This window comes from Aedes albopictus, chromosome 3, assembly GCF_035046485.1.
Source record: "Aedes albopictus strain Foshan chromosome 3, AalbF5, whole genome shotgun sequence".
Lineage (NCBI taxonomy): Eukaryota > Metazoa > Arthropoda > Insecta > Diptera > Culicidae > Aedes > Aedes albopictus.
In genome coordinates this window covers 169277861-169291570 of record NC_085138.1, presented here as the reverse complement: position 1 = coordinate 169291570, position 13710 = coordinate 169277861, and the positions used below count along the sequence as shown (strand labels likewise).

Genomic DNA, 13710 nt, shown 5'->3' with positions numbered 1-13710 from the left:
TGTCGATCGTCGAACCATTTCGACCGTCGGTTGATCGTAGGAAGGTACTCCCTGCTCCACCGTTCCCACATGCGGTCCGCAAGAAATTGGGAACGCTTGTACAAGTTCCGCAGAGCTTCTGCGGGTGTAGATGATTCCTCCACCTTCACGTCCGCACCAGACACCGTTCCTCGTAGGAAGTGGTTCGGCGTCAGTGCTTCCGTTTCGGTCGAGTCCTGCGGCAAATATGTTAGTGGCCGCGTGTTGATCATGTCGGCCGCCTCCGCCAGTGTTGTCGCCAGGATCTCGTCCGTCAGCCTTCGTCCATCGTCGAGTGCGCGCATGGCTTCCTTCACCGACCGTACCATCCGCTCCCAGACGCCACCCATGTGCGGAGTTCCGGGCGGAATGAAGTGCCAAGCGGTAGTTGAGCTGCCGACAGTCTCTGCGCACTCTTGGTTGATCTTCTGCATCTCATTGTTTGCTCCCCGAAAGCACGTGGCATTATCGGAGAAAATGTTGCTCGGTTTGCCGAATTTACTGCAGAAACGAGCGATGGCCATCCGACACGACTCCGTCGTGAGACTGTGGACGACCTCAAGGTGCACCGCCCGTACGGCCATGCAGGTGAAGACTGCCACCCATCGCTTCTCCTTTCGCCGACCGACCGCAACTTCTACCGGACCTAGGTAGTCAAGGCCCACGGAGCTGAATGGCCGAAGGTGGGACGTTACTCGTTCCACTGGAAGTGGAGCCATCCTCGGAGAAAGCGGCCGGCACTTGTTCACCTTGCACCAGACGCACTTGCTCACAACCTGCTGTATCGCCGGTCGCATTTTCGGTATCTGGAACCGCTGCCGCATCTCGTTGAACACGGTCTCCGAATTGGCATGTCCGAACTGCTCGTGATAGTACTGGATCAGCTTTTGCGTTACTTCATGTGACCGGGACAGGATTATAGGATGCCTTTTGTCGAAAGAGGTCTCATCCGCGTTCGCGAGCCGCCCGTCCATCCGCAGCACACCTTCATCGTCCAGCACCGGCGAACTCTTGAAGATCGGACTGCATTTCTTGACTACCGATATTGGGCCGCCCGGCTGGCGCTCCAGATTGTTTGTGAGCGCACTCATTTCGTCCGGGAAACTGTCCCACTGTGCTTGACGCCATAGGATTGTCTCCGCCCGTCGAAGCTCTTCTTGGCCCAGTGGGGCTTTCACCGATGGATAGTTGGCCGCAACGTGTTGGTTTAGCTGCCGCTGTTTTGCCGTAGCCCACGAGGTCACTATCGGCTCTCCTCTACATTTTCGCCGGCAGTTGTCGATGAAGCGCACCACACTCGCTGTCACCCTCAGCAACTTCGTCCAACGGGAAATCGGGTTGACGTCGATCGCTCCGTGGAACAACACGATACCTCTGGCTTCCTCGTCAGTCTCCTCAATGGACGCTTCTTGGGTTGGCCACTGCTCTTGCGGCCGGTACAGGAACGCTGGTCCGTTGAACCATTCTCCGTCGCTCTGCAACGGCGGACCTTGTCCCCACTTCGTCAGCCCATCGGCGATATTTAGTTTGGTCGGAATCCATCGCCAGTCCGCTACCCTCGTCAACTCTTGTATCTCGCCGACCCGGAAGGCGACGAATTGCTTGTACCGATGTTGATCGGCATTGATCCAACTGCATACGGTGCGCGAGTCTGTCCAGAAAACGGTGCGGTTGATTTGATAGGAGTGCGTGTCCAAAACGGCTTAGTTCATCCTGGCCCCCATCACCGCGCCCATCAACTCCAGACGGGGAATCGATTGCCGTTTGACCGGTGCCACTTTAGCCCTGGACATCATCAGGCTGCAGTGGACGTTCCCGTCGATGACTGCTCGCAGATATGCTACGCAGCCGTATCCGTGTTCGCTGGCATCGGTGAAGATGTGGAGTTCCAACGAATTGACTTCGATGGATCTAGCGTCGCCAAGATAGCAACGTGGAATCCGGATAGCTTCGACCTCCGGTAACAAACTCGTCCACCGCTTCCACAGCTCCCAGGAATTGGGATCGATTTCCTCGTCCCAGTCGCACTTGGACCGCCACAGATGCTGGATGATGATCTTGCCGTGGATGGTGAACGGCGACAGCAATCCGAGCGGATCGAAGAATCCCATCACACAACTGGCGACTAGTCTTTTCGTCGGTCGCTTTCCCTCGTACAGGTGTGGCATTAACCCCTCGCGGTGCGTCGTGGAAAACGCAAACTGGTCCGTGTTCGGATCCCAGATCACTCCCAAGACTCTCTCATTGGCCGTCTGCTTGTCTCGGCCGAAATGCACCGGCGTCGCCAGCTTCGCTTCTCCCAGGCTCCGTAGAACTCCCGGCGAGTTGGACACCCAGTTTCGGATTTCGAACCCGCCTTTTTTGTGGACGAGCCGGACTTCCTGCGCCAGCCTCACTGCCTCCTCTTCGGTGTCGACGCTGTCGAAGTAGTCATCGACGTAATGCCGACGTATTATGGCCACCGACGCTTCAGGATACTGAGCGGCGAACTCTTCGGCGTTCCGGTTCTTCACGTATTGAGCCGAGCAGGGAGAGCTTGTCGACCCAAATGTCGCCACATCCATGACGTAGATTTGTGGCGGTTCTTCCGGATCTTTTCGGAAGACGAAACGTTGTTTTTGCTTGTCCTCGGAGCGAATCTGCAGCTGGTGGAACATCTCTTTCAAGTCTCCACCGAAGGCAATCCGCCATTCACGAAACCCGCAGAGCACTTTGATGAGTGGGACGAGCATGTCCGGCCCTGACAGCAGCTGTGAGTTTAGGGATACTCCTTGCACGGCCGCCGCCGCGTCCCAGACTAGACGAATCTTCTCGGGCTTCTTGGGATTTTGAACGACGTTGATCGGCAGGTACCACGTTTGGTCGGCAGGAGTACCGGCCAGTTCTTCGGCGGTAGCGAGATGTGCGTACCCCTTCTGCTGGTACTCGTCGATCTGCTTGCAGACGTTCTCCTTCAGCTTCGGATTCTTGTCGAGTCGCTTCTCCAACTGCTTCATTCTGCGCACCGCCATCGGGTAGCTGTCCGGGAATCGTGGATCGTCCGTTTTCCACAGCAGTCCGGTTTCGAAACGGTCACCGACGCGTTTGGTGGTTCGCTCCAGTATTTCCCGGGCGCGTTTCTCCTCTGCTGTTTCCTGCGGGATTGCCACCACTGACTCTTCCAGCGCGTAATGACTTTTTAGCAGCTCGTGCAGGTCCTCGTTGGTAATCTGCTGGTGGTAGCCGAGATAATTACCGGCCGCCGCCGAGGTTGTTTGCCGCGGCCCATACACCGTCCATCCCAATTTAGTGCGAACCGCTATTGGTTCCATGGGCGTACCCACCTTCGCTTCTATCGGCGCGAACGAGTGGATGTTGTTCGCCCCAATCAGCAACTGCGGCTGTCCGTCGTACGACTCAATGGGCAGCCCTCGCATATGTTCGTGCTGTGCGGCAAGCTCCTGCGAATCCAACTTTTGGTGCGGCAGCATCAACTTTCCCACAGTGTGCACCGTGTGCAACCGCATCTTGCCGGCGGCTGCGCCTGTTCCCGACGCCCATAGGCTCAATCTTCGGGAATCCTCCACCCTCGACATGTTTCCCGTCCACCGGATGGTCAATCGCTCTTGTACTCCGACCGCGCCCAGACGGTCGGCGAGCTTTTTCTCCACCAGTGTGACGGAAGCACCTTCGTCCAGGAACGCCAGCACTGACACCGTTTTTCCACCGTAGTGCAGCTGTACCGGAACGATCCGGAACAATACCGTGCAGTTTGTCCGGATGTGTGCACTGAGCCCGACCGTGTTTCCGACCGGATGCATCAGCGGATTGTGGAAGTCTCGACAGTCACCGATGTTGCAGCGAATTTTGAATTTGCACTGCCCTCCATGTTCATTCAGACACACGTGGCACAGCTTCTCCCGGTTCACCAGCCTCAGCCGATCCGCATACCGCAGATTCTTAAACTCGCCGCAGTGTCGTAGCCGATGATCCGTCCTCCTACATTGTTTGCAGGGCTTCAAAACCTTTTCCTCGCCGGCGTTGGCGGCCGATCCGCTGGCTTCGCTGTGGCTGTATAGTCCACCTTTCTCCTTCGGCATCCTTTTTCTGGATGGTGGAATTCCTTTCGACGGCGGAGAGGGCACGAACTCGACATCTACGTTGGCTTCGCAGGCGTCTGCGACGATGTCCATTAAGAAATCCGTCAGCGTTCGCAAGGTTGTTTCGCCGCGACTCCTCCGGTAATGGACCCACTCCCGCTTCTCTCGATCTGGTAGCTTGGCGACAAGGCTTTTGATCAACAGCGGGTTTATAAGGTGCTGCTTCAGATCCGCGGCCTCCAGATGGCCACAGAGTTGCTCCACCGTATTTCCGAATGGAACAAAGCTCCTCAAATTGTCCGCCCTCGGAGGTTCCAGCCGGTTCACTTTGTCCAACAGGCTTTGGAGCAGTTGTTCCGGGCGGCCGAAGTGTCGGCGCAGCTTCTCGATGACCTGCGGGATGGATTCGGGAAGCAGTAACTGCCCAGATACCAGTTCCAGAGCGTCACCTTCCAGCGCTTCCTGAAGTCGCATCAGGTTCTCGTGGTTCATGTAACCACAGGCCTCATTGGACGCTTTGTAGGCCGCGAAAAACAATGGCCACTGCGCTGGTTTGCCGGAGAATTTTGGGAGTTTATATGTCAACCCCTTCCTCGCGGCCAGCTGGGCCTTCGTCGGTCCGGTCTGCTGCTGCCCCAGCCCGTCTTGGCTGACACTTCCCACTTTCTTGTACTTCTTCAGTTTCGCCTTGCGCTCCATCGACGAGTCCGAACTCTGGCTCTGCAGATCCGAATCACCGGAATCGTCGTCCTCCTCATCCTCTTCGGAGCTTTCGTAGCTTTGCGCTAGCTTCCTCACGTTCGCCTTGCTCAGCTTCAACACATTTTTGTCGACTTTGCCGGAATGGCCCGCTTTTGAAGCACCCGCGACTACTTTCGGCTCCGGTTTGGATTTTTGAGCCGACAGTTCCGCCAACTCCTTATCCATGGCTGCCATCTGCAGCTCGAACGAGTCTTGGTCCGCCTTCATCTGCCGAATCTGTTCCTTCTTCTTCTGGAGCATTTCCGCTTGCCAAGCTCTTTGCTCCTCTTGTTCCTCAGCGCGCATCTGCAGCTCCAATTCCATTTTTCGCTGCTCGAACGCACGCTGCATCTCCCTTTCCTTTTTCTGCAGCAGCAGCTCCGCTTCCATCTCCTCGTACTGTCGCTTCTGTTTCTCCTCTAGCGCTCGCACCTTCGCCTCCACGCTAGACGAAGCTAGGCGAGAGCTGACGCTGGATTTGTCAGACTCGTTGCCGTTTTTCCGGGTGCGAGCCTGCTTCTTGGCGTCCTTCTGCTTCTGATGGTACTCCTGGGCCTTCTCCTGGCAGGCCTTGCTTTGGCAGTACCACTTCTTCGGCAGTTTGCCCTCCTCGATGCCCACGCAACGGATGTGGAACCATTCCGCGCATCCGTCACAGCCGACCATCACTTCGTCGCGCGTAGACGGGCCACAGATGGCGCACGGAGTCGCCGTCAGGTCCATGATGGTTTGATCGTGGGTGGATTCTGCATCGGAAGCCATCTTGCTGCAGGTTTTCACTCCTCACTTGACACTTTTCACTACGCGGGAATCACTTCGCGGGTGTCACTTCTTTTTTAAGAATGTTCCCGAAGGGAAACCAAAATTTTTAGAGCGGCTCAGATTTTGTAGCAACGCTTAAAACTGCAATTTATTTAATCATTCAATTAACATTCTTAATCTATTCTAGTACAAATACTCACAAGAAGTGGTTTCCAATTCTATCTTGGGATGATAATGGGTGCAGTTACCCTAACTTGATTTAGTGTGAATCTGTAGTACGGTAGATAGTAAATGATAAATAAACACTCAAACCGTTTCTGCTACTATCTACGTGTAATTACTTACAGCGAATGTCGCCGGAATGTGGACACCTTTCCTATTCCTATTACCGGTGATTCCCAGGTATCTGTCACGGATCGGATTGGCAACAGCTACGAAATAATCTTGGTGAGTATTCACACAAACATTTCACGGTCAACACTAATTAATTTCTTTTCAGGTTCTTACCGTATTGCTGATAATTACAACCGATTTTTGGAAGTATTCTCGCCCCGAATTCACTACAATTTCAATAAAATAACGCACCTTTGCACAACTCAACTAATTTGCCTTATCTATTTACTGCAATGGCGAAATATCTGCCTACCGCGCCTACCGTCATAATCATCGTCATTCCCATCATCATCATATGGTTTTTATTTACCTTCTCGCTCATTGCCTATCACACTACTACTACCACCACACGCAAGCTGTCATGCTGCGGTGGTTATGTTGCGGCTAGACCGGTACATGTTTTAGACCGGTCCCGAAAACTACAAAAACTTATATCCTTGCGGCGTTGTAACAATAATCATGCTCATTAGTTTATCTAGCTAGATACTATGGCTGGCATATTAAGTTTCAACATTATAAATCAACATCAAGCATCCCATCTCATGCTGAAGGTTCGAAAACTCAATCACCCATCTCTGAAGTCAAGATCGTCAACAACAGCGCATGAAAACATGGTTCTGATAAGCACCACATAACCACCGTGCTGTCCGCCAGACTCATGTCGTTCTGATGCTGATAATCAACCGCTCGGTCCCGGAGTTGACCTCTGGCTCTGCTGGAAGATCATTCTGGCTGTTGCTGCTGCTGGCGGCGGCCCAGCAGCGTTCACCGTACCGTGACCTTCGATGTCTCAATCTCCTCAACTCGGAGCTCAGCTCGGAGATGATGCTGATGGTTCCCGTTTTCGAGATTCGATTTTGTTTTGATTTCTTCGAGAAAGCAATCGGAATCTTTGGATTTTTCTTAGTTCTCGTAATTGCCTGCCGCCAGGAAGATTTTTTTTTTCTTTGCTTGTTCTGAACACTCTGGTTTCAGTACATGGCACGTTTTCTCGTTACGCTTGGGATGATCCGAGCCGTCAACAAGCGTATGAGATTTTTTTATTGCTGTTGCTGTAAATGTACGGGCCGAATCAAAGTGTACTCAGATGGTAATTTATTTTTATTTTAACATTTATTATCAGTACAATGATGAATAGAGATGGTGATTGACTTTGATGTTGGGAATAATTTCAGAACCCGAAGGGAATGTAAATAATTGTCTTGGAGCATGGCTTCATAACTCAAATATAAGAATAATCGATAATATGGAAACACGTTCATCGTCATTTGGCGTGAAAAGTGGATCATTTTCGACCTTATTCCACTTCAACAGAAAACTCCACTGGGTCGTAAGGCTTTCAACCAACGTCCAGCGACAAAATCACATACCTGAACACGACTCTCGAAAAATAAACATTCGTGGCTGCACGGATCAGCTACACAAAGCGTCAACTATTATAACGTGTCGTACTAAACAGTTAACCACAAAACCGCCAAGCGAGTAGAACAAATCCGGCCTCGCATGCCCTACGCTTGCTCTATTTTCCAGGAAGAAGCCGCGTGTCGCATTATGCTATACACATATGTACAGTGGCGGACAAAATTCGAAAACCACTTCTGATAAATTACTAAATTAGCGTCTAAAAATCTTATTCTTTTCAGACAGCTCTAAAGTTTTATCAAAATTAAGACATTTTGGACCCATGGGGACAGTTGTATTAGTATCGTGTCTATCACTGTATTTCGAACCCAACATCGCCTTGTCCTCTGCTGGATGCTCGATGCGTTCATAATTCAAACACACCAAGGCAAATCAAAATAAATAAACTCTACGACGAGCCTCCCGTCCGTGCCGTGGTCGGTCGTCCCAAACCGGGGCCGTCGTCAACTTGCTGACCTAAGGTGTTGGATTTTATTGCAGCCCTAATGGTTCATAAAAATTGGTTCGCTTTCCAGTGTGACAAATTCGAGAGCAGCGAGTTTGATGCCGTATTACTAACTGGCGCGAACGAACTGCATGAAGTCGTATTCTGGGGACTATGCAAGTCATTCTCTGTCGCTGTGGTGCCTCAACCTGGCTTCGGAAAATGAAACTGGATACACTACTATAGCACGCTAGGTATTACATTTAATGAACTCATGACAGTTAGTCATGTATGGTATGAATATGGGTTACATAATACGAATTTTATTTCGATTATTTATAGAAGTGATTCAACTTTGAGCTCTAACAAAGGTTCTATCTACTGAAAAAATACTTTTCCCATACCATTCAACATTCACATTCAACAATTAAATTCAAGTTTTCTGCGTCTAGTTGGGCCTTACATCCAAATCAGTTTTCATCTGCACGAGCTTTCTTAATTGTAAAGATCAACATGCTGTAACTTTCATAGAGTGCATCAAAAATTCTCAAATTTAACTGTTTGTTAACCTATTATGTCTGCATCATTGATACAAATTTTAGCTCGATTGGTCAATCTTTCACGAAGTTAGAACCGTTCTGGTAAAACACTTCAAACAACGTTCAAAATTTCATTCAATTCACTGGTTTCCAAGATATGACAGTTCAAAAATAAGTTGTTTAAAAATAGTGTTTTACGAAAATGGTTCTAGCTTCGAGAAAGATTAACCAATCGAGCTCAAATTTGTACCAATAATGCACATATAATAGGTTGACAAACAGTCAAAATTAGAGAATTTTTGAACTATGCAAAATTACAGCATGTAGAACTTTTTTGTGAGAGAAAAAAAGTTGCCTATCCCTAACATTTTGGCCACCCCCTGTATGTTATTTCGTACTAATCGAACTAATCGTAGCAGTAAATAACTGCAACGATTCTAGTCTAAATTTCACAATAATTGGGCCCGACATTCACTTCAAGAAAAACTGTGAAAACTGTGAAATTTCTCAAGCACTTTTTTTTTGATAAATTATCAGATTTACGATTTTTTAGTATTTTTTATTGCAGTGGATTCTAGTGTTTAGAGATCGAGCTTAAATCATAACAGTTTTCTAGTTTCTACCGCATTTTTCGTTGAAGATCTGAATAACTTGTTCAAAATTTTATATCAATTTTTTAAACCAAGCCTTTTGAACTTAATGAATTTACTACAAAATGTGGTTTTGTAATTTCGTCTAATATAAGGACTGTATCGTTAATTACGAGTACACTTGAAAATTCCTGTATTTGAAAATGTTTTATTTATTTTGTAAATTAAATTCAATAACATTGTTTATTGACCATCATAAAAGACCATGACATCATTGTATATTTAATTTTTCGTGGATCTTGCCACCTCTCGCACTTTCTTCTTGGTGTTCTTCAAAAGATATTGGACAACCATTCCCACAATGGTTTTGCATGAGTTGACCCAGTTTTTCTTGAATTTGGTGACGTCCTCTGCTCCTCTATCCTTTTTCTGTAGTTTCCTTTTCATTAAAGCTCACTATTTCTCAACGGGCCTTATTTGCGGGCAATTTATAGGATTCATTGCCTTTTCCACAAATTGAACGTTGTTTTCTTCATACCAGTCAAAGGTGTCACGCGCATAGTGACCTTTGTGCTTTCAGATAAGAATAAGAATAAGTTTCTGGAGACATTCCTTCCAGTGTATTTTGACATTCTTACTTGGGACGGTGAAGAAAGGTGACGATTTCATACCACATTGACAAATTGCTTGCCAAACCTACACATTTTTCCATTTTTTTTCACAAAAAAAACGATTTCTCCTAATTCGGAACATCCGTGCCACGCTTCACAGTGAGAAACTGTGCCCCTGGAAGTGCCTTGCAGTCCAATTTGACATTCGTTTCATTATCCATGATTTTGCACATGTAATTTTTGCTCAAAACATCGTCGTACAGTTTCCAATGCTCAGCATAATCGATCGCGTTCGCTATTGTCTCGAGTGAAAATCAAAACAATAGATGCGCGGGTGTTTGGTGTTCAGTATTGTGTTGTTCTTTGCTGTGCATGCATCGCTCCTGAAAGGGGTGAGTATCTCAGCATAATCGATCGCGTTCGCTATTGTCTCGAGTGAAAATCAAAACAATAGATGCGCGGGTGTTTGGTGTTCAGTATTGTGTTGTTCTTTGCTGTGCATGCATCGCTCCTGAAAGGGGTGAGTATGGCAGCATAATCGATCGCGTTCGCTATTGTCTCGAGTGAAAATCAAAACAATAGATGCGCGGGTGTTAAGTGTTCAGTATTGTGTTGTTCTTTGCTGTGCATGCATCGCTCCTGTATGGGGTGAGTATCTCAGCATAATCGATCGCGTTCGCTATTGTCTCGAGTGAAAATCAAAACAATAGATGCGCGGGTGTTTGGTGTTCAGTATTGTGTTGTTCTTTGCTGTGCATGCATCGCTCCTGTATGGGGTGAGTATCTCAGCATAATCGATCGCGTTCGCTATTGTCTCGAGTGAAAATCAAAACAATAGATGCGCGGGTGTTTGGTGTTCAGTATTGTGTTGTTCTTTGCTGTGCATGCATCGCTCCTGAAAGGGGTGAGTATGGCAGCATAATCGATCGCGTTCGCTATTGTCTCGAGTGAAAATCAAAACAATAGATGCGCGGGTGTTAAGTGTTCAGTATTGTGTTGTTCTTTGCTGTGCATGCATCGCTCCTGTATGGGGTGAGTATCTCAGCATAATCGATCGCGTTCGCTATTGTCTCGAGTGAAAATCAAAACAATAAATGCGCGGGTGTTTAGTGTTCAGTATTGTGTTGTTCTTTGATGTGCATGCATCGCTCCTGTATGGGGTGAGTATCTCAGCATAATAGATCGCGTTTGCTATTGTTTCGAGTGAAAATCAAAACAATGGATGCGCGGGTGTTTAGTGTTCCGTAATGTGTTGTTCTTTGCTGTGCATGCATCGCTCCTGTATGGGGTGAGTATCTCAGCATAATCGATCGCGTTCGCTATTGTCTCGAGTGAAAATCAAAACAATAGATGCGCGGGTGTTTGGTGTTCAGTATTGTGTTGTTCTTTGCTGTGCATGCATCGCTCCTGAAAGGGGTGAGTATGGCAGCATAATCGATCGCGTTCGCTATTGTCTCGAGTGAAAATCAAAACAATAGATGCGCGGGTGTTTGGTGTTCAGTATTGTGTTGTTCTTTGCTGTGCATGCATCGCTCCTGAAAGGGGTGAGTATGGCAGCATAATCGATCGCGTTCGCTATTGTCTCGAGTGAAAATCAAAACAATAGATGCGCGGGTGTTTGGTGTTCAGTAGTGTGATGTTCTTTGTTGTACATGCGAGTGTCGAGAAATAGTGTCGCATGATTGTATCGTTTTAGCGATAGGTCGACGGGTGCTCGAATGAATGATTGATGATCGGTGAACAAGCTCTTGTTTTTCTTTGAAAGATGCAGTAAATTTATCTGTTAGTTTAAAATCATCCTTCAGATATTTACTCAACGACAACTGCAAAGTTCGTCACTTCAAGTGTCGGCCAAATTTTTCAATTAAATTTGTGTTTAAAAAAAATCTCCTACATTTTTGTACAGTTCGGCACCTTACGGTGCTGGCCACATTGATTTGATCCATAGTTATGTGTCAGTATTTTGCCTAAGTTTGTGCGGTCCGTCACTGTCAGTGTCGGCACAATATTTTGTTTCAAAATACCGATTCAATGGCAAGTAGCATATTGGTTCACCAGTCCTCTCAATTGCGAGGTGACGCAAAATATTTTTCATTCCATAAATTTTCATTTAAAATTTTCATGGTCTCACCATTCTTCCAAATTGTGAGGTGACACATTTGTGTGTATACTGTACTGTTGCATGGATCGCATCACTTACCAAAGTGTATCCCTGATCTATGTAACTATCAATCCCTCCCTACTAACAAAACTCCTTCCCGTGACAACTGTGGAGGGTCCAGTAGTACATACAACCTCTAGTAGCAACAGTTGTCGAACTAACATTCCTTCCCTTCCCCGGTAGACCGTAAGGACGTGGCCAGCGCCGTTATTGACCCAAAAAAGTTTGAGCTCTCGAAAAGTGTACATTGAGGATAGTGGCAAATCCCAAGCCCCAACCAATTGGTTCTCTGTGCAATTTCGCTAGCTCAGGTCAATCACGGAGTAGCAACTACGAAGTGTGCGGTCACCAATGCTCATGCTCAAAACATCGTCGTACAGTTTCCAAGCCCGAGTTGTCAGATAATCCGACAGAATTTGACTGCGTTTTGGACATTTCTGTTTTTGGGAAAATCTTCAGGGAATTACGCTCCTTGGCACGCTGAACCATACAAACAGTCCTTCCACACTTTTTTGCGCAATCTCTTATGGATACCTCCACGGTGTGTCTGGTAGCACAAAATTAATTTAAAAAAATCGGTATCGCTAAAACACCCACCAAACGAAAGCTGAAGGTCCCCTCTTTCATTTGAGACTAAATGGAGAAAGTTCTATCGGCGGGTCTAGAACCCTTTTTTTTTCAAATATCACTATCTTTGAGACTTGTGTTTTTTTCTTTTTTCAACCTTGAGTGTAGCCAAATGTGCTTGTGTTAGGTCGCCCATTAGTAACGTGTCATTTTAAAAGAGTAAACGGGTCAAATCAAAAATTAAAAATTTCCCTTACAAAATATTGCTTAGACATAAAGTGCAAAAAATATTTAAGGCAGTTGAATAGAATTTCAGCAGTATCTGGGCATATGTACAAATAAACTTCGCCTTTTATACATGTGGAAGTAGTTATTGCGGCTGCAATTTTCTTATTTTTTATTGACAGTGTCTTATGATTTAACAGCTTTACGATCAAAGTAGGCCGAGTAATGTCAACAAAAATAGAACATACACTCCCTTTTCAAAAGTTTGGGGTCACCCCCTCAAAAACATGTCAATTTTTTAGGCCCATATCTCCGCCAATTTGCGTCCGATTTCAAAACCCTAGGTTTCATTCAAAAGATAATAAGTCAAAGAAACTTTGAACATGATTTAAAAGAAACTTTTTCAAAAAAAATTGTATGTAAACTTAACCCAAAGTTGCCAAATTTTCTAAAAAATGAATATAAACTCACGGCAGTGTCGCTGGAAGTTAGGTCGACCAAATTTCAAGATGAGAGCGGTAATATGACCCATTTTCTATTAGCTTTCAACTGCTTTTTACAGAACTTAGCTAAAAAATCTAGAAAAAAAGTTATTAAGTAAATTAATCCTTGATGTCATCGACCAAAAGTTTGGGGTCACCCCTCAATATGATGTATCGGCCAAAAGTTTGGGGTCACTTCCGTAAAACATGGAAAAGTGATTTGGTGATATCTTCGTCATCTATAGTTCAATTTTAATTATTTTTGGCTCATTTCAAAGATAATTAACTAAATTTACGTTTGATGTCTTTAACTTAACGTATTTAACGATTTTTGTATATAAAAATGTTATGTAAAGTTAGCACATTTTACCACGCTTCAAAAAATGAGGCAACTTTACGTTAAGTTTTAGTATATAAAATTCAACAAATATGTGTGGTTCAATGTCTATGCAGTAAGTATCATTCATTTTGTTTCAAATAAGCCAAGAAGAATTAAAATTGAATGAAAGATGACAAAGATATCAACAAATCACTTTTCCATGTTTTACCATAGTGACCCCAAACTTTTGGCCGATACATCATTTTGAGGGGTGACCCCAAACTTTTGGTCAATGACATCAAGGATTAATTTACTTAATAACTATTTTTCTAGATTTTTTAGCTGAGTTCTGTAAAAATCAGTTGAAAGCCAATATA

At 46.2% G+C, this 13710-nt stretch overlaps 2 protein-coding genes and 1 long non-coding RNA gene across 7 annotated transcripts in view; 1 reads left to right on the top strand and 2 right to left on the bottom strand.

Moving 5' to 3' along the window:
• LOC109402790 (box A-binding factor) overlaps positions 1-13710 on the bottom strand; it is a 116252-nt gene that overhangs the window by 48627 nt on the left and 53915 nt on the right. The gene's annotated exons all lie outside the window — the stretch shown is intronic.
• LOC115257078 (uncharacterized) lies at positions 1540-8471 on the bottom strand. The gene is made up of 3 exons (XM_062860764.1): positions 6108-8471; positions 5946-6031; positions 1540-5870 (listed from the first exon to the last, which is right to left on the bottom strand). The coding sequence occupies exon 3, from the start codon at positions 5598-5600 to the stop codon at positions 1722-1724; it is 3879 nt and encodes a 1292-aa protein (XP_062716748.1). The 5' UTR covers positions 5601-5870; positions 5946-6031; positions 6108-8471; the 3' UTR covers positions 1540-1721.
• On the top strand, positions 5864-6200 carry LOC109410341 (uncharacterized). Its single transcript, XR_003892941.2, has 2 exons — positions 5864-6047; positions 6100-6200. It is a non-coding gene; the product is annotated as an uncharacterized LOC109410341 (long non-coding RNA).